The sequence below is a fragment of the Callionymus lyra genome, chromosome 1, assembly GCF_982586985.1.
Source record: "Callionymus lyra chromosome 1, fCalLyr1.hap1.1, whole genome shotgun sequence".
Taxonomy (NCBI): domain Eukaryota; kingdom Metazoa; phylum Chordata; class Actinopteri; order Syngnathiformes; family Callionymidae; genus Callionymus; species Callionymus lyra.
The window spans coordinates 47,724,158-47,742,902 of NC_141818.1; the positions used below are offsets into that span (position 1 = coordinate 47,724,158).

Below are 18,745 nucleotides of genomic sequence, written 5' to 3' on the forward strand. Positions count from 1 at the left end.
TAAAAAAGTTCTTTTTAAAAGTTACTTTCACTGGTTTGAAGAACTAAAGTGTTTTAAAAGTGGACATTTGTTTATGATAATAATAATAATATATATAATAATATAATATATAACAATAATATATATTAATAATTGTTATTATAATAGTATTAATAATAATAATATAACATTATTTCAAGCTATAAAAACAACTGTAATAATATATGTTAAACAAATATAAACGTTTTTAAACACATTATTGCTAGTATTACGATAATATACACAAATCAACATAAAACAAAACATGTTTTCAAATTCATGCTAAAACAATTAAAACAATTTACTCAAATATGTTTTGGTTTAGAAACAATTAGCAAAAATCGCTAATGTAGCTTAGCATGTAGCTAATAAGCGAATTAAACACCAAAAGCACCAAAACACACACAATTGCTGACAAACAAAGACTCACATCTTGAGAATTGAGACAAAACAAAAAAGCGCACGAAAGAAAATGTAATCTTTGTTGTTTACTTTCAAACCGGAAGTACTTCAGGTTAGGAGGGGGGTCACACCGGAAGTATGTCAAAACGTATTAAAATCGTATTTATTTACGCACAATAATACGTTAAAAAATGTGTTTTTACTGTCTTCATATCTAAAGTGCAAATATGTTCATCTTACAATAATGTTTGTGTGTCTCCTTGCAGATTTCCCATCATGCACCAGCCTGTGAGCGTTAATCCATCCAAAATTTGGATGTTAAAAGTGATTATAAAATATTATAAATTACAAACTCTTAAAGGGGTGTTATTTAATTTGAGCTGTTGGTTTCACACACGAGGAACAAAACCTGTTTTTTATTGTTCAGATCTGTTGGTTTTGTTGCCTTTTTACGCAAAGAATTTCGGAGGTTTTTATGTGATTTTTCCCGCGGCCTCGACTCGGAGCCGCAGCCAAGTGTGGGATTAGTTAATGTGCTAATAAACGTGTTTAAGATCTTTAGTTCCGCACTCGAGCCTGGAGTCGTGTTCGGTTCTGCTCCACATACCTGGTGAAGTATGTGAGGGAAGCGAAGAGACGATCAACTCAGTCGCAGGTCACGTGATGTCGGCGTGTTTTTGGACAAACACACAATGAAACAAACGAACATTAAATTAAGACTCTTAAGGTTCTAAAAATGTATTTATTCGTTGTTACATTAAAGCAACACCACGTAAAAAAAAACATATTTTCTGTATTAGTTTTATTTTGAAAAACCATGATCTGTGAAAAATGTTTTTTTCAAAATGTTTATTATGGAAGTAAATCAGCGTCATCTGAATATTTATTGGTTGAATATGATGTTTTATCTTTTTAAACTTTGAATTTATACATTAAAATTGTGTGGGTTTTTTAAAGATAAGATTATTTTTTTCTTTATTTAAAGGTTGAATTTTTTGTTGTTTTTTTCAATTAAAAAAATTGACGTTTAAAAATCAATTATTCAATAAAAGTATTAATATAGAAATGATTTAATTACTTTGAGTAAAAAATATATATTCAAACGTTTTAAAAATTCTTGCTTTCAACATTTGAAAAGTTGAATCAATCGTTCAATTTTCTGACGACATTGATTTACTTTTTGATTTAAATGAAACCTTGAGGAGAAAAGTGACTCAAAAATATAGTTTTCACTCAATTTGTAAACAAATCCATGTGTGGTCAGTGTCAGGATTTTGCACTTACACTCCTCTAACAGTGGGGGGCGCCAGAAACTACGGTTGACTGACAGCTTTGTACCACTTTTAACACATTAAAGGAAGGGTAGGTAATAGCTGAGGGCCCAAAAAAAATCATATTTTCTTCCTTCAAAAGTACTTTTTGTCCAAACATGTCACTTTTTTAAAACATTCTTAGGCTGATTCAATAAACGCAAGTTTCGTCTCCAAGTTCACACTAAAAACACGACTGTCAATCAAACACGATATTAGTTTTAAAGCAGAAAAACACGTTTGTTCCTCAGGAATCGATGACATCACAGCACATGTTCCCGCCTCTCATTTCCAAACACACTTGTGTTCTTAATTAAGTGACGACAAAACAACAAGTGACGACAATGTTTTATTGTCAAAACCATGAGGACGATGGACACGATCGTTTTCTCTCCATCCTTCCGTGACGCCATTTATAGACAAACAGCAGCCGAGAATTAAATATGTTCAACGGTTTAAATATGTTCATGAAATACTTTCATTTTAGTGTATTTTTGTGTCATTTAATTTGAATCAAAGTGTTGACAACGACATAAAATACAACAATCGACTACATTTTAAAACATATTTTCTGAAGTTTCACTGAAACAGAAGCTGAGCTGTACACACACACACACACACTTGTACACACATACTTGTACACACACACACTTGTACACACACACACGCACACTTGTACACACATACTTGTACACACACACACACACACACTCCTACACACACATACTTGTACACACACACACACACACACACTTGTACACACATACTTGTACACACACACACACACACACACACACACACACACATGCAGCACACAGATGGTGAGATTCTAGTCATGACTCAGTGAAACTATAAAAGTCTGAAACATTCTGTAGCTTTTAATAACATTCCTGCTGCACCACAAGAACACACACACACACACACTCTCTTAACACACACACACACACACACTCTCTTAACACACACAAACACAAACACTCTTAATAACACACACACGCACACTCTCTTAACACACACAAACACTCTTAATAACACACACACGCACACTCTCTTAATAACACACACACACACACACACACTCTCTTAACACACACACACACACACACACACTCTCTTAACACACACACACACAAACACTCTTAATAACACACACACGCACACTCTCTTAACACACACACACACAAACACTCTTAATAACACACACACGCACACTCTCTTAATAACACACACACACACACACACACACTCTCTTAACACACACACACACTCTCTTAATAACACACAAACACACGCACACTCTCTTAATAACACACACACGCACACTCTCTTAATAACACACACACACACAAACACTCTTAATAACACACACACGCACACTCTCTTAATAACACACAAACACACACACACTCTTAATAACACACAAACACACACACACTCTCTTAATAACACACAAACACACACACACTCTCTTAATTACACACACACGCACACTCTCTTAATAACACACAAACACACACACACTCTCTTAATAACACACAAACACACACACACTCTTAATAACACACAAACACACACACACACTCTCTTAATAACACACAAACACACACACACTCTCTTAATAACACACAAACACACACACACTCTTAATAACACACAAACACACACACACACTCTCTTAATAACACACAAACACACACACACTCTCTTAATTACACACACACGCACACTCTCTTAATAACACACAAACACACACACACTCTCTTAATAACACACAAACACACACACACTCTCTTAATTACACACATTCTCTTAATAACACACTCTTAATCACTTACACACACACACTCTTAATCACACACACACACTTAAGTTATTTAAGAAATATTTTAGTTAAGATTATTTCACTCATTCTCTTTATTCTCTCTCTTCTTCCTCTCTTCTCTTTATTCTCTTCATTCTCTCTTCTGTCTTTTCATTCTCTATTCATTCTCTTCTCTTTATTCTCTATTCATTCTCTTCTCTTTATTCTCTTCTCTCTACTCTGTCTCTTCTTACTCTTCTCTCTTTATTCTCTTTTCTCTCTCTTCATTCTTCATTCTCTTCTCTTCATTCTCTTCATTCTCTTTTCTCTCTTCATTCTCTCTTCATTCTCTCTTCATTCTCTCTTCACTCTCTTCTCTTTATTCTCTTCTGTCTATCTTCCTCTTCTCTCTTTATTCTCTTCATTCTCTTCTCTCTCTCTTCATTCTCTCTTCTCTCTCTCTTCTGTCCATCTTGTCCTCCTTCACAGCGGCGAGGACTGGTAACCATGGCGACGCGAGCTGAGGCCTGGTGTTGATGTTCGACGAGAGTTTGGTTCTGGACTGAAGATCCGGAAGATTCTCTGGAACACAGTGACTCTGCTGCTCGACACAGACACACAAACACACAAACACACAAACACATAACACACAGACAAACACAACACAAACACACAAACACAACATCAACACATCATCAACACAAATGAACTACGGTGGCCCTGAAGGACCAAACATCAGCTGATCACAATTAACTGTTGTGCTGAAGAAAGAGCTGAGCCAGAAGGCAGAGCTCTTGGTTTACATGTTGCTTTTATTGCTTTCCTTTTCTTCTTCCTTCCCTTCATCCTCCCAATCTTTTTTTCTTCTTCTTTCCCTTTTTTAACATCTTCCCTTCATCCTTCCCTTGTCATTCCAACCTTCCTTCTCTTCTTCCTTCCTTTCTTCTCTCCTTTTCCTTCTTCATTCCCTTCATTCTTCTTTTCCTTCTTCTTTTCTTCTTCCTTCCCTTCTTCATTTCCTTCATCCTCCCATTCTTTCTTCCCTTCTTCCTTCCCTTGTTATTCCAATCTTCCTTCTTTTCTTTCTTTTCCTTCCTTTCATTCATTCCCTTATTCCTTCCCTTATTTATTCCCTTCATCCTCTCACTATTCCTCTCTTTCTTTTTTCCCCTTCGTCCTTTTTTTGTCATTCCAATCTTCCTTCTCTTCTTCCTTTTCCCTTCTTCCTTCCATTTAATTTTTACAGCATCTACATCAGACTTTTAATTTGAAAAACCATCAAAGTGTTTTTTTCTTTTTTCAAAGCATGAATGAATTCAGTGTAAATAATTAAACGTGTAGAAAAGAGTTGAATGTAAAAACGAATGTAAACGAGTGAACGTAAACCAAATCAAAGTCATAAAATAAAAGCTAGTATTGGTACCGAGTCATGTTTCTGGAGCACGAAGCCGGCCGGGCAGGTGAGCCGGTGGTACCAGAGGGTCTGGAACATGAGCAGCAGGACCAGGCTGGTCAGGAAGGCCAGCATGATGAAGATCAGACCCGAGATCTGAGGAACCAACGGAAGCGTCGACACAAAAGTACACAATATATAAAAATTCACTTTTGACCTTTTATTTTGCTAAAAGACAGGAAGTCGTCGTACCTTCATTTTCTCAGACACGTCAAAGTTCTTCTTCAACTTCCTCCACCGAGAGACGCTGAACTTGCTCCTCTGATGGAGAGAATGTCTGATGGCCGTCTTGACGATCACCTGCCGGAGGAACGACGTTAGAAACGATCACGACTTTAGTCGTCGTCGTAATGGCCTCAATAAAAAAAACCTTTCCTTCTTCCTTTTCTTCTTCTTTTCCTTCATCCTCCCAATCTTTTTTTTCCTTCTTTCCCTTTTTGAACTTCTTCCCTTTGTCCTTCCCTTGTCATTCCAATCTTCCTTCTCTTCTTCCTTCCTTTCTTCTTTCCTTTTCCTTCTTCATTCCCTTCATTCCTTCCCTTCTTGCTTTTCTTCTTCTTTTCTTCTCCCTTTTCTTCTTCCTTCCCTTCATTCCCTTCTTCTTTTCCTTCTTTTCTTCTTCTTTCCCTTTTTTAACTTCTTCCCTTTGTCCTTCCCTTGTCATTCCAATCTTCCTTCTCTTCTTCCTTCCTTTCTTCTTTCCTTTTCCTTCTTCATTCCCTTCATTCCTTCCCTTCTTGCTTTTCTTCTTCTTTTCTTCTTCCTTTTCTTCTTCCTTCCCTTCATTCCTTCCCTTCTTCTTTTCCTTCTTTTCTTCTTCCTTCCCTTCATCTTCCCAATCTTTTTTCTTCTTCTTTCCCTTTTTTAACTTCTTCCCTTTGTCCTTCCCTTGTCATTCCAATCTTCCTTCTCTTCTTCCTTCCTTTCTTCTTTCCTTTTCCTTCTTCATTCCCTTCATTCCTTCCCTTCTTGCTTTTCTTCTTCTTTTCTTCTTCCTTTTCTTCTTCCTTCCCTTCATTCCTTCCCTTCTTCTTTTCCTTCTTTTCTTCTTCCCAATCTTTTTTCTTCTTCTTTCCCTTTTTGAACTTCTTCCCTTTGTCCTTCCCTTGTCATTCCAATCTTCCTTCTCTTCTTCCTTCCTTTCTTCTTTCCTTTTCCTTCTTCATTCCCTTCATTCCTTCCCTTCTTGCTTTTCTTCTTCTTTTCTTCTTCCTTCCCTTCATTCCTTCCCTTCTTCTTTTCCTTCTTTTCTTCTTCCCAATCTTTTTTCTTCTTCTTTCCCTTTTTTAACTTCTTCCCTTTGTCCTTCCCTTGTCATTCCAATCTTCCTTCTCTTCTTCCTTCCTTTCCCTTCTTCATTCTTTCCCTTCTTCTTTTCTTCATCATTCCCTTTTTTTACTTCTTCCCTTCAATCTTCCCTTGTCATTCCAATTTTCCTTCTCTTCTTCCTTCCTTTCTTCTTTCCTTTTCCTTCTTCATTCCTTCCCTCCTTCTTTTCCTCACCTGCCGGACAAACAGTCGACTTTAGAAACGATCACGACTTGACTTTTAGTCGTTTGTCGTCGTTATCGGCCTCGATAAAAAAAAACCTTTTCCGGGAAGTTGTGCTGCAGCTGCTCGACCTCCAGCGGCGTGATGAGAGGAACGTTGTCGAAGCCGTCGTCGACGCTTCCTTTCTTCAGCTTGTCGGACGAACGGGCGCCGAGCTTCACCATGACTGGACGCTGGAGGACCAGGACGAGACACAAACAAGAACGTTCGTCTTTCATCTCAAACATGTCTGAAGGACACATTTACAAACTGTGACAACATCGTCATCCTGACACATTTGACCACTTTCTGTTCCAACATCTAGTTGTTTACATTCTCTGAGCGAGAGTTTGTTTCAGGTGTTCGAAAAATTGTAAATGTTTGTGGTGAATTTGTTTAGAAGAATTGCAAATGTGCAACGCAATCTTTAACACTTTCAGAAATGTGTATTGTCATTTGTAAATGATCTTGATTCAAACATGTATTCAGTCAATTGTAAATGTGTAACCGAAACTGTTCTTTAGTTTTGCACATTTTAAATGTGCATCGCAAATGTTCATGTTTTCAGAAATGTATAAATGTTTATTGTGATTTGTAAATGGGTTCAGGAAATGTGTATTGTCAATTGTAAATGTTTTAAGCACATTTTAAGATGTTCTTAAATTCTAAAGTCAACTGTTAATGTGAAGTTGAAACTGTACATTGGTTTAACGAATTGCAAATGTGCATCAAAACTGTTGATGTTTTTAAAAATGAGTAAATGTGTATTGTCATTTGTACACTTTTTCAGCACACTGTAAATACTTTCTCTGATTTAAAAATGTATTCAGCAAATTGCAAATGCGTAACAAACAGTGAGCATTTGTTTAGCCGATTGTAAATGTGCAAATTGTTTCAGAAAAATGTAAAACCTATACTGCGAATTGTAAATGTATTTTTCCTGAAGTAACGTCGGTTCAGATAATTGTAAATGTGCTAATTAGTTGTTAAGTCAATGTTCTGAGAAACAACCATAAGGCAAACTCTACTGTACTCACTAATACTACTGTACTCACTAATACTACTCTACTCACTAATACTACTGTACTGTACTCTGACAGAAAATACTTCACGTTATCTTTGTGAAAAATCTCGTCAACGTTATGACGATGAAACTATGAGTCACTGAACACACAACACACAACAATCATCTACACAAAGATGCGTCACGTGACTGACTTTTAGCGTCAATTCAGCGGAAATGATGACGATTTTACTGCGTGAAAAAAACACGTATTTTGACGCAAGAAATGCATGTATTTCTACAAATAATCGATAATTATTGACAAGGATTATTGATCATTATCTCTGAAAAAACGCGTCGTTTGAACAAGTGTTTCCACAGGATCAATACGTCACTAGTTTCTTCTTCATCATCGATCACCTGAATGGATCGATCAGGCCGCCGCAGTGTCGCCACTTCCGCCCGCGGACACGCACAATAACACGCAAAACCTTCCGACAGTTTTGTTCGTTAAAGAAGGAGAAGAACGAGGGACTCACGGAGGATCTTCTTCTTCTTCTTCTTCTTCTCAGGAGCACGAGACGTTCACAGCTCGGCGAGGATGCGGAGACAGGAGCCGGTTGCCATGGCGACGAGTGATTGACAGCAAGGACTGCGCATGTAGTTCCGGCGGAACCTCCGAGTCTGACCGGAACATCGCCTTTTTACACGCGGATTAAAATGGATCCTTGATCTTCACAGCACGAGAGAAACATCGAGTTTTCAAACCAATTGGTTTGTTTTATTTGTTCATCGATGACATATTTGAATAATGTAAAATATATTTTGCAACATTTAAAAAAACAACTTGATCTTTAAAATAGAAGTATTTAGACGAACAAAAATCGTCAAACCACAAGTTATAAATATACAAATAATTTAGTCAAAAGTCAAAAAATAAAAGCTGTATTACAAAAGTAAGTGAGTTCTATATTTTAAGTCTTTGATGGTTTCCAGGTTCCTCGGAATAAAGAACTATGATGATATTAATAACATGGTTTGTCTGTCTTGGAGGTTCAGATTCACAGGGAGGTCAGAGGTCAGTGAATGAGGTGCCACCCATTTGACTTTGACCTACTTGACATGACCTGAAGATGTTTCAGTTTGTCTTAAAGAGAAGCTGCTCAGTGAGTGAAGATCCGTGGGAAGATCCTGATGTTCTCTCGGTCAGAGCGTATGGATCACAGGATCACTCGTCCAGGGATCCACTCGCACACATCGGCAGAAGCTACGTTTACTATTTTTGACCTTTGACTAAAGCCAGAGTAAAGTACTGGACAATACTACACATATATACTTGTTACTACACTATCACAACACCAGAGTCAAGTACTGGACAATACTACACATATATACTTGTTACTACACTATCACAACACCAGAGTCAAGTACTGGACAATACTACACATAAATACTTGTTACTACACTATCACAACACCAGAGTCAAGTACTGGACAATACTACACATAAATACTTGTTACTACACTATCACAACACCAGAGTCAAGTACTGGACAATACTACACATATATACTTGTTACTACACTATCACAACACCAGAGTCAAGTACTGGACAGTACTACACATATATACTTATTACTACACTATCACAACACCAGAGTCAAGTACTGGACAATACTACACATATATACTTGTTACTACACTATCACAACACCAGAGTCAAGTACTGGACAATACTACACATATATACTTGTTACTACACTATCACAACACCAGAGTCAAGTACTGGACAATACTACACATATATACTTGTTACTACACTATCACAACACCAGAGTCAAGTACTGGACTATACTACACATATATACTTGTTACTACACTATCACAACACCAGAGTCAAGTACTGGACAATACTACACATATATACTTGTTACTACACTATCACAACACCAGAGTCAAGTACTGGACAATACTACACATATATACTTGTTACTACAGTATCACACCACCAGAGTCAAGTACTGGACAATACTACACATATATACTTGTTACTACACTATCACAACACCAGAGTCAAGTACTGGACAATACTACACATATATACTTGTTACTACACTATCACAACACCAGAGTCAAGTACTGGACAATACTACACATATATACTTGTTACTACACTATCACAACACCAGAGTCAAGTACTGGACAATACTACACATATATACTTGTTACTACACTATCACAACACCAGAGTCAAGTACTGGGCAATACTACACATATATACTTGTTACTACACTATCACAACACCAGAGTCAAGTACTGGACTATACTACACATATATACTTGTTAGTACACTATCACAACACCAGAGTCAAGTACTGGGCAATACTACACATATATACTTGTTACTACACTATCACAACACCAGAGTCAAGTACTGGACAATACTACACATATATACTTGTTACTACACTATCACAACACCAGAGTCAAGTACTGGACAATACTACACATATATACTTGTTACTATATATTGTATCCTTGTATTGTAATACGTACCTTATCAGGATCCAGATTCTTGACAATACACACCCGTAATTTGATTTTCTGGAACTCCTGTGTTGTTATCAGTTTTATCTTGACCTTTAAAGTATATACTTTATTGAATATTGTTTTGATTGTGCTATATAAATACAAATTACTTACTTGCTTACTATTTTTATATATATATATATATTTATTAAAAACTTTTTTTTCTTTGAGCTAAACGTTCGATTGTCACACACAAGTGAAACCGTTCATGAAAAACCTGTTCAATATAATACAAATAAATGACCAACACTGACCCCTGGTGTTTGACTTACGTCATGACAACCAAGAAAAGCGTTTCCTGTGACGTAGACTGAACTCGTGTGAAGGTTAATACGTCACGATAACTGATTATTTGAAGTACACGGTGAAATCGTCAAATACATACAGAAGTATATGTGTGTCACCATAATGTTAAACTTTTAATGTTTTAAATGAAACGTTTTTAAAGTCTACAATTGAATTAAATTACAAATTAAAAACGCTAAATGTTTTTTTAAATAATTAAATATTAATAAATAGAATATTTTCTAAATTAATAATTATGCAAGTGTTTAAAACAAACTACATTTAATTTAAAAAAAAACATTTAATAAGTACAATTTCAACCACTTATTATTCTGACAAACTTCCAAAAATAAAAGGTTACAAACATTTTTTCAGAATAAGAGCGCGTGTAAAAAATGGGATTTTCTACAAGAGGAAAAAGAAAATAAAGGTTTAATGAAATCTTAAGAACGAGAAGATCATCTGCTGGAGCGCGACTGACGCCGTCGGTCCGGGTCTGTGAGGAAGAAGGAAACCGTCATTCACGGACGTGATCGCGGACCAGGACCAGGACTCTTACCGGGACGCTGCTGGTGCTGCTGGTGCTGCCAGACCTCGTTGCACGCCGGACACCGCGGCTCCGTCCCGGCCCTGAAGAACCTGGACACGCAGGGGTGGTGGATCCTGACGCCGCAGCCGAGACGCTCACACGTCTGGCACTGAAACACAAGATGGACGTCTGTTGTTTTGACGAGCGGAACCAGGAGGAACATCGTGAGCGACTCCGGACCTGCAGGGCGAGGCCGTGACAGATGTGGCAGACTTTGATCTGGTCCTGGTACATGGTCCGGATGTACGGCTCCATCTCGATGACGCACCGGGTCGACAGGGAGTAGTCGCCGCGTTTCTACGGCGACGAACAGAGACGTCAAAGTCGTTAAAGTGAAAGTTTAAAGAATGAAAAACGACTCAAAAAACTATTTTTTTCTTGAACTTTACACATTTTTAATTGCGTTAAAATGTGGGTTTTTTTTCAGAACCAAAGATGTTTATTAAACAATATTTTAACATCATTGCAAATATTAATTTAAACTGTTTATTTCATTGGATTGACAACATATAATATAATAATCGTATCATTATTCAAAGAGACAAAGACACTCGTTCAGTGACGTCACAGACAGATGATGACATCACTAAAGACCTCGCAGGAGCCAAGTTCTCAAGCGGTTCCAAGACGATTTAAAAAAATATATCAATAGTTAAAGCTCGACCTGATCGACTGATCGATGATTTAAAGGTTGCATTAACATTTCCTAAGAGGCCACATTATGTACTTTTATTTTTAATTATAGATCATTATTTTATGTATGTTCTCCCCGTGTTGCGTGGGTTTACTCCGGACACTCTGGTTTCCTCCCACAGTCCAAAAACATACGGATTGATTGAAAACTTGAGGGAAATTGTCAATAGGTATGAGTGTGTGTGTGAATGGTTGTGTGTCTTTGTGTGTCCTGAGACAGACTGGCGTTCTGTCCAGGGTGTCCCCTGCCTCTCGCCCTATGATACTGGGATAGACTCCAGTCTTCTCACGACCCCCACAAGGGATAAATGATAGGAAATTAATGAATGAATGAGAATTATTTTATGGTATAAATATAAAATATTTCTATACATTAACATTGAAATTGTTTGTTCACATATTTGTTGTTATTAAACTTCAGACCACTAGATGGCAGCAGTCGTTACATCCTCCACAGCGTCAATGAAATCCCAGTGATGACTGAGGACCAGAGGATACAGCAGACTCCGGCGGCTTTTAAAGCTGATGTTTGTTCTTATATATATTTTATTTTATACACATTTTCAATGCTTGTCAAGTGAAGGAATTTCAATAAAAAAATGCTAAACTTACCAGACTAGCTGTGAAATCACTTGTGCAAACTCTACATAGATGAACATGTAAAATAATAATTGAGATAAAAACCCTGCTGACCTCACAGAGCCACTGGTCCTGGACCAGTCTGCTGAGCAGCTGCTCCGCTTCGCTCTTCTTCAGCTTCTTGGAGGTCAAGGTGTCGGAGCTGTTCAGGATGTCGATGGAGGAGGCGGTACCGCTGTCCGAGCCGGTGATCAGGTCCATCTGAGAGAGACCAGAACCATGTCGTGACCTCAGCGAGAGCTCGGATATATACAGTATCAAGTCTTCTGTGAACTTGTAGAAAACACCCGTTTGGTTTTCTATGTACATAAAAACAAGTAAGTAAGTAAGTAATTTATATTTATATAGAGCTTTTCCAGACCAGGGTCACAAAGCACTTAAACAATCAAAACAATACTCAATAAATACTTTAAAGGTCAAGACAACACCGAGACAAACACAGGAGTTCCAGAAAATAAAGGAAAAACCTGCACAAATAAAAATGTCTTAAGAAAAGCACTCTATAAATATAAATTACTTACTTATTAGAAAAACATTTATTATTTAAATGTTTTTGAAGGGCACCTAATGTGCTGATACAGTGATGACAGAGGACGAGAGGATACAGTCATGACTGAGGACGAGAGGATACAGTCATGACTGAGGACGAGAGGATACAGTGATGACTGAGGACGAGAGGATACAGTCATGACTGAGGACGAGAGGATACAGTGATGACTGAGGACGAGAGGATACAGTCATGACTGAGGACGAGAGGATACAGTGATGACAGAGGACGAGAGGATACAGTCATGACAGAGGACGAGAGGATACAGTGATGACTGAGGACGAGAGGATACAGTCATGACTGAGGACGAGAGGATACAGTGATGACTGAGGACGAGAGGATACAGTCATGACTGAGGACGAGAGGATACAGTCATGACTGAGGACGAGAGGATACAGTGATGACTGAGGACGAGAGGATACAGTGATGACAGAGGACGAGAGGATACAGTGATGACAGAGGACGAGAGGATACAGTCATGACTGAGGACGAGAGGATACAGTGATGACTGAGGACGAGAGGATACAGTCATGACTGAGGACGAGAGGATACAGTGATGACTGAGGACGAGAGGATACAGTCATGACTGAGGACAAGAGGATACAGTGATGACTGAGGACGAGAGGATACAGTCATGACTGAGGACGAGAGGATACAGTGATGACTGAGGACGAGAGGATACAGTCATGACTGAGGACGAGAGGATACAGTGATGACAGAGGACGAGAGGATACAGTGATGACAGAGGACGAGAGGATACAGTGATGACAGAGGACGAGAGGATACAGTCATGACTGAGGACGAGAGGATACAGTCATGACTGAGGACGAGAGGATACAGTGATGACTGAGGACGAGAGGATACAGTGATGACAGAGGACGAGAGGATACAGTCATGACTGAGGACGAGAGGATACAGTGATGACTGAGGACGAGAGGATACAGTCATGACTGAGGACGAGAGGATACAGTGATGACTGAGGACGAGAGGATACAGTCATGACTGAGGACGAGAGGATACAGTGATGACAGAGGACGAGAGGATACAGTCATGACAGAGGACGAGAGGATACAGTGATGACTGAGGACGAGAGGATACAGTCATGACTGAGGACGAGAGGATACAGTGATGACTGAGGACGAGAGGATACAGTCATGACTGAGGACGAGAGGATACAGTGATGACTGAGGACGAGAGGATACAGTCATGACTGAGGACGAGAGGATACAGTGATGACTGAGGACGAGAGGATACAGTGATGACAGAGGACGAGAGGATACAGTGATGACAGAGGACGAGAGGATACAGTCATGACTGAGGACGAGAGGATACAGTGATGACTGAGGACGAGAGGATACAGTCATGACTGAGGACGAGAGGATACAGTGATGACTGAGGACGAGAGGATACAGTCATGACTGAGGACAAGAGGATACAGTGATGACTGAGGACGAGAGGATACAGTCATGACTGAGGACGAGAGGATACAGTGATGACTGAGGACGAGAGGATACAGTCATGACTGAGGACGAGAGGATACAGTGATGACTGAGGACGAGAGGATACAGTCATGACTGAGGACGAGAGGATACAGTGATGACTGAGGACGAGAGGATACAGTCATGACTGAGGACGAGAGGATACAGTGATGACTAAGGACGAGAGGATACAGGGATGACTGAGGACGAGAGGATACAGTGATGACAGAGGACGAGAGGATACAGTCATGACTGAGGACGAGAGGATACAGTGATGACTGAGGACGAGAGGATACAGTCATGACTGAGGACGAGAGGATACAGTGATGACTGAGGACGAGAGGATACAGTCATGACTGAGGACGAGAGGATACAGTGACGACTGAGGACGAGAGGATACAGTCATGACTGAGGACGAGAGGATACAGTGATGACTGAGGACGAGAGGATACAGTCATGACTGAGGACGAGAGGATACAGTGATGACTGAGGACGAGAGGATACAGTCATGACTGAGGACGAGAGGATACAGTGATGACTGAGGACGAGAGGATACAGTCATGACTGAGGACGAGAGGATACAGTGATGACTGAGGACGAGAGGATACAGTCATGACTGAGGACGAGAGGATACAGTGATGACTAAGGACGAGAGGATACAGGGATGACTGAGGACGAGAGGATACAGTGATGACAGAGGACGAGAGGATACAGTCATGACTGAGGACGAGAGGATACAGTGATGACTGAGGACGAGAGGATACAGTCATGACTGAGGACGAGAGGATACAGTCATGACTGAGGACGAGAGGATACAGTCATGACTGAGGACGAGAGGATACAGTGATGACTGAGGACGAGAGGATACAGTGATGACTGAGGACGAGAGGATACAGTCATGACTGAGGACGAGAGGATACAGTCATGACTGAGGACGAGAGGATACAGTCATGACTGAGGACGAGAGGATACAGTGATGACTGAGGACGAGAGGATACAGTCATGACTGAGGACGAGAGGATACAGTGATGACTGAGGACGAGAGGATACAGTCATGACTGAGGACGAGAGGATACAGTGATGACTAAGGACGAGAGGATACAGGGATGACTGAGGACGAGAGGATACAGTGATGACAGAGGACGAGAGGATACAGTCATGACTGAGGACGAGAGGATACAGTGATGACTGAGGACGAGAGAATACAGTCATGACTGAGGACGAGAGGATACAGTGATGACTAAGGACGAGAGGATACAGGGATGACTGAGGACGAGAGGATACAGGGATGACTGAGGACGAGGGCAAACAGTGATGACAGAGGACGAGAGGATACAGTGATGACTGAGGACGAGAGGATACAGTGATGAATGAGGACGGATACAGTGATGACTGAGGACGAGAGGATACAGTGATGACAGAGGACGAGAGGATACAGTCATGACTGAGGACGAGAGGATACAGTGATGACTAAGGATGAGAGGATACAGGGATGACTGAGGACGAGGGCAAACAGTGATGACAGAGGACGAGAGGATACAGTGATGACTGAGGACGAGAGGATACAGTGATGACTAAGGACGAGAGGATACAGGGATGACTGAGGACGAGAGGATACAGTGTTGACTGAGGACGAGAGGATACAGTCATGACTGAGGACGAGAGGATACAGTGCTGACTGAGGACGAGAGGATACAGTGATGACTGAGGACGAGAGGATACAGTGTTGACTGAGGACGAGAGGATACAGTGATGACTGAGGACGAGAGGATACAGTGATGACTGAGGACGAGAGGATACAGTCATGACTGAGGACGAGAGGATACAGTGATGACTGAGGACGAGAGGATACAGTGATGACTGAGGACGAGAGGATACAGTCATGACTGAGGACGAGAGGATACAGTGATGACTGAGGACGAGAGGATACAGGGATGACTAAGGACGAGAGGATACAGGGATGACTGAGGACGAGGGCAAACAGTGATGACAGAGGACGAGAGGATACAGTGATGACTGAGGACGAGAGGATACAGTCATGACTGAGGACGAGAGGATACAGTGATGACTGAGGACGAGGGCAAACAGTGATGACAGAGGACGAGAGGATACAGTGATGACTGAGGACGAGAGGATACAGTGATGACTGAGGACAAGAGGATACAGTGATGACTGAGGACGAGAGGATACAGTCATGACTGAGGACGAGAGGATACAGTGATGACTAAGGACGAGAGGATACAGGGATGACTGAGGACGAGAGGATACAGGGATGACTGAGGACGAGGGCACACAGTGATGACAGAGGACGAGAGGATACAGTGATGACTGAGGACGAGAGGATACAGTGATGAATGAGGACGAGAGGATACAGTGATGACTGAGGACAAGAGGATACAGTGATGACTGAGGACAAGAGGATACAGTGATGACTGAGGACAAGAGGATACAGTGATGACTGAGGACGAGAGGATACAGTGATGACTGAGGACAAGAGGATACAGTGATGACTGAGGACGAGAGGATACAGTGATGACTAAGGACGAGAGGATACAGTGATGACTAAGGACAAGAGGATACAGTGATGACTGAGGACGAGAGGATACAGTGATGACTGAGGACGAGAGGATACAGTGATGACTGAGGACAAGAGGATACAGTGATGACTGAGGACAAGAGGATACAGTGATGACTGAGGACAAGAGGATACAGTGATGACTGAGGACGAGAGGATACAGTGATGACTAAGGACGAGAGGATACAGGGATGACTGAGGACGAGGGCAAACAGTGATGACAGAGGACGAGAGGATACAGTGATGACTGAGGACGAGAGGATACAGTGATGACTGAGGACGAGAGGATACAGTGATGACTGAGGACGAGAGGATACAGTGATGACTTCAACATTTACAACATGTGAATAAGTCACATTAGGTGAACTTTAACCATTATTATTTGTTGAATAATCTAATCTAAAATCGACTCACGATTTTCCTGAACAGCTCCAGTTCGTTGTCGGCGTAATCCGAGGACAAGCGGGTCACGGTCGTCTCCACCAGGTTCACCTGCACAACACACGTCAGTCGACAACAACACACAACAAAGTGTTGACGTCTCACCAGAGCGTAGTGTTGCAGCCCGTCGTCCTCCGACATGCCCTTCCTGATCTGCAGGGACATGGGCTGGAGTCTGGCGTTGATGGCCTGGATGAAGTGGTCCAGGTTCTCCGGGTCATAGTGGGCTTTGGAAGAAGAAGATCCTCAAGGTAATGGTTCCAGGTTTGACAAGAGACAGACGAGACCAACCTTTGTGTGTCTGGCAGCAGAACCGATGGAGAGACTTCGCTCGTCCGTCACTCATGATCCCCTGGACCATCAGGGTTTGAAGGAACCTCCTGTGGCTGTCACTCAACTGAGCGGACATGACGTCACTGACCTGATGTCAAAATACCTTTAAACACATTTTCAAATCAAACAATGTAGTGGAAGTAAGTAAGTAATTTTTATCTGTATAGCCCTTTTCTAGACCAGGGTCATTAAGCGCTTAAACAATCAAAACAATATTCAATAAAGTATATACTTAAAAGATCAAGGTAAAACTGTCGACATTTTAAGGTAATAACCGACATATAATTGAGATAAATGTTTACAAATCAAAGTCATGAAAGTACAATTGTATCAGAAACACAACAATAAGTTACATTTATTTACCTTTTTGCGAGTTTTCGGGTAAAACTTTCACGTAAACACTCGGAAGGTTTGCATCAACGCGCCTTCCGCCTTTGACTTCTTCGTTGAATCTAATCGATGCTCTTCTGCCACCTGGCGCCCGTTTGGTGGAACATCCTACAAATATTATTTACCGCGATCGATTCTTGAATTGATTGGAATCAGAAAACTTTTTTTTAATTGATTTTACCGATTTCGTTACGAGCAATGAAAACAATTGAATGATTTAACAAACACTATTTTAACATTTTAAATGAGATTTGCGTGTTTATTATATTCAATTTTGTTTCGAGTTATGCAAAAACAATTAAAGAAATCAAAATATATCATTTGTAATATTTGCTTTTTATTGTATTTACAGTCTTTGTGATTTAATTGTTGTTTATGTGAAATATAAAAGCGAATTTATTTAAAACTGATTCCATTTCAAGCAAGAAAAAACAATGGAATTGTTTTATTTAAATACAATTGAAACTATTTTATTTTAAATTCAATTTAGTGATTATTGGATTAAATTATTTAAAAGATAAATTTAAAAGCAAAGATGTTTTTTTAACCGATTTTATTTCAAGCGAGGAAACAATTTGACTTTTATTTTAAAATAAAAAATACTATTTATTTCTTTTATAAATAAATTATAAAAGCGAAATTGTGTTTTTTTTAACGATTTAATTTTAAT

At 39.9% G+C, this 18,745-nt stretch overlaps 2 protein-coding genes and 1 long non-coding RNA gene across 4 annotated transcripts; all 3 read right to left on the bottom strand.

The window, feature by feature from the left end:
• Nucleotides 1-2,066: 2,066 nt before the first annotated feature.
• Nucleotides 2,067-2,734, bottom strand: LOC148089955 (uncharacterized). The gene is made up of 2 exons (XR_015710559.1): nucleotides 2,532-2,734; nucleotides 2,067-2,443 (listed from the first exon to the last, which is right to left on the bottom strand). It is a non-coding gene; the product is annotated as an uncharacterized LOC148089955 (long non-coding RNA).
• A 255-nt stretch (nucleotides 2,735-2,989) lies between these two features.
• Nucleotides 2,990-8,129, bottom strand: LOC148089956 (neuronal vesicle trafficking-associated protein 1-like). Its single transcript, XM_087785489.1, has 5 exons — nucleotides 8,057-8,129; nucleotides 6,574-6,708; nucleotides 5,177-5,284; nucleotides 4,955-5,080; nucleotides 2,990-4,132 (listed from the first exon to the last, which is right to left on the bottom strand). Exons 2-5 carry the CDS (start codon nucleotides 6,697-6,699, stop codon nucleotides 3,953-3,955), a joined length of 540 nt encoding a protein of 179 aa, XP_087641615.1. The 5' UTR covers nucleotides 6,700-6,708; nucleotides 8,057-8,129; the 3' UTR covers nucleotides 2,990-3,952.
• A 2,677-nt stretch (nucleotides 8,130-10,806) lies between these two features.
• Nucleotides 10,807-18,126, bottom strand: nsmce1 (NSE1 component of SMC5/6 complex). 2 transcript variants are annotated; one of them, XM_087785464.1, is made up of 8 exons: nucleotides 18,049-18,126; nucleotides 17,644-17,788; nucleotides 17,458-17,579; nucleotides 17,326-17,403; nucleotides 12,366-12,512; nucleotides 11,160-11,276; nucleotides 10,950-11,088; nucleotides 10,807-10,886 (listed from the first exon to the last, which is right to left on the bottom strand). In XM_087785464.1, the coding sequence occupies exons 2-8, from the start codon at nucleotides 17,759-17,761 to the stop codon at nucleotides 10,849-10,851; spliced, it is 759 nt and encodes a 252-aa protein (XP_087641590.1). In that variant the 5' UTR covers nucleotides 17,762-17,788; nucleotides 18,049-18,126; the 3' UTR covers nucleotides 10,807-10,848. The 2 variants fall into 2 exon arrangements, with proteins under 2 accessions (XP_087641590.1, XP_087641600.1); XM_087785474.1 differs by having other exon boundaries at nucleotides 17,644-17,773; nucleotides 18,049-18,122.
• Nucleotides 18,127-18,745: the final 619 nt, after the last annotated feature.

Excerpts from the sequence above, each read along its gene's own strand:
- nsmce1 (XM_087785464.1), bottom strand. The coding sequence starts at position 17,761 with ATGTCCGCTCAGTTGAGTGACAGCCACAGGAGGTTCCTTCAAACCCTG. Across the intron at positions 17,580-17,643 it reads CTGCTGCCAGACACACAAAG|CCCACTATGACCCGGAGAAC; the intron begins GTTGGTCTCGTC and ends CTTCTTCCAAAG. Across the intron at positions 11,277-12,365 it reads AGGACCAGTGGCTCTGTGAG|AAACGCGGCGACTACTCCCT; the intron begins GTCAGCAGGGTT and ends TCGTCGCCGTAG.
- LOC148089956 (XM_087785489.1), bottom strand. The coding sequence starts at position 6,699 with ATGGTGAAGCTCGGCGCCCGTTCGTCCGACAAGCTGAAGAAAGGAAGC. Across the intron at positions 5,285-6,573 it reads AGCACAACTTCCCGGAAAAG|GTGATCGTCAAGACGGCCAT; the intron begins GTTTTTTTTTAT and ends TTCCTCCGGCAG. Across the intron at positions 5,081-5,176 it reads ACGTGTCTGAGAAAATGAAG|ATCTCGGGTCTGATCTTCAT; the intron begins GTACGACGACTT and ends TTGGTTCCTCAG.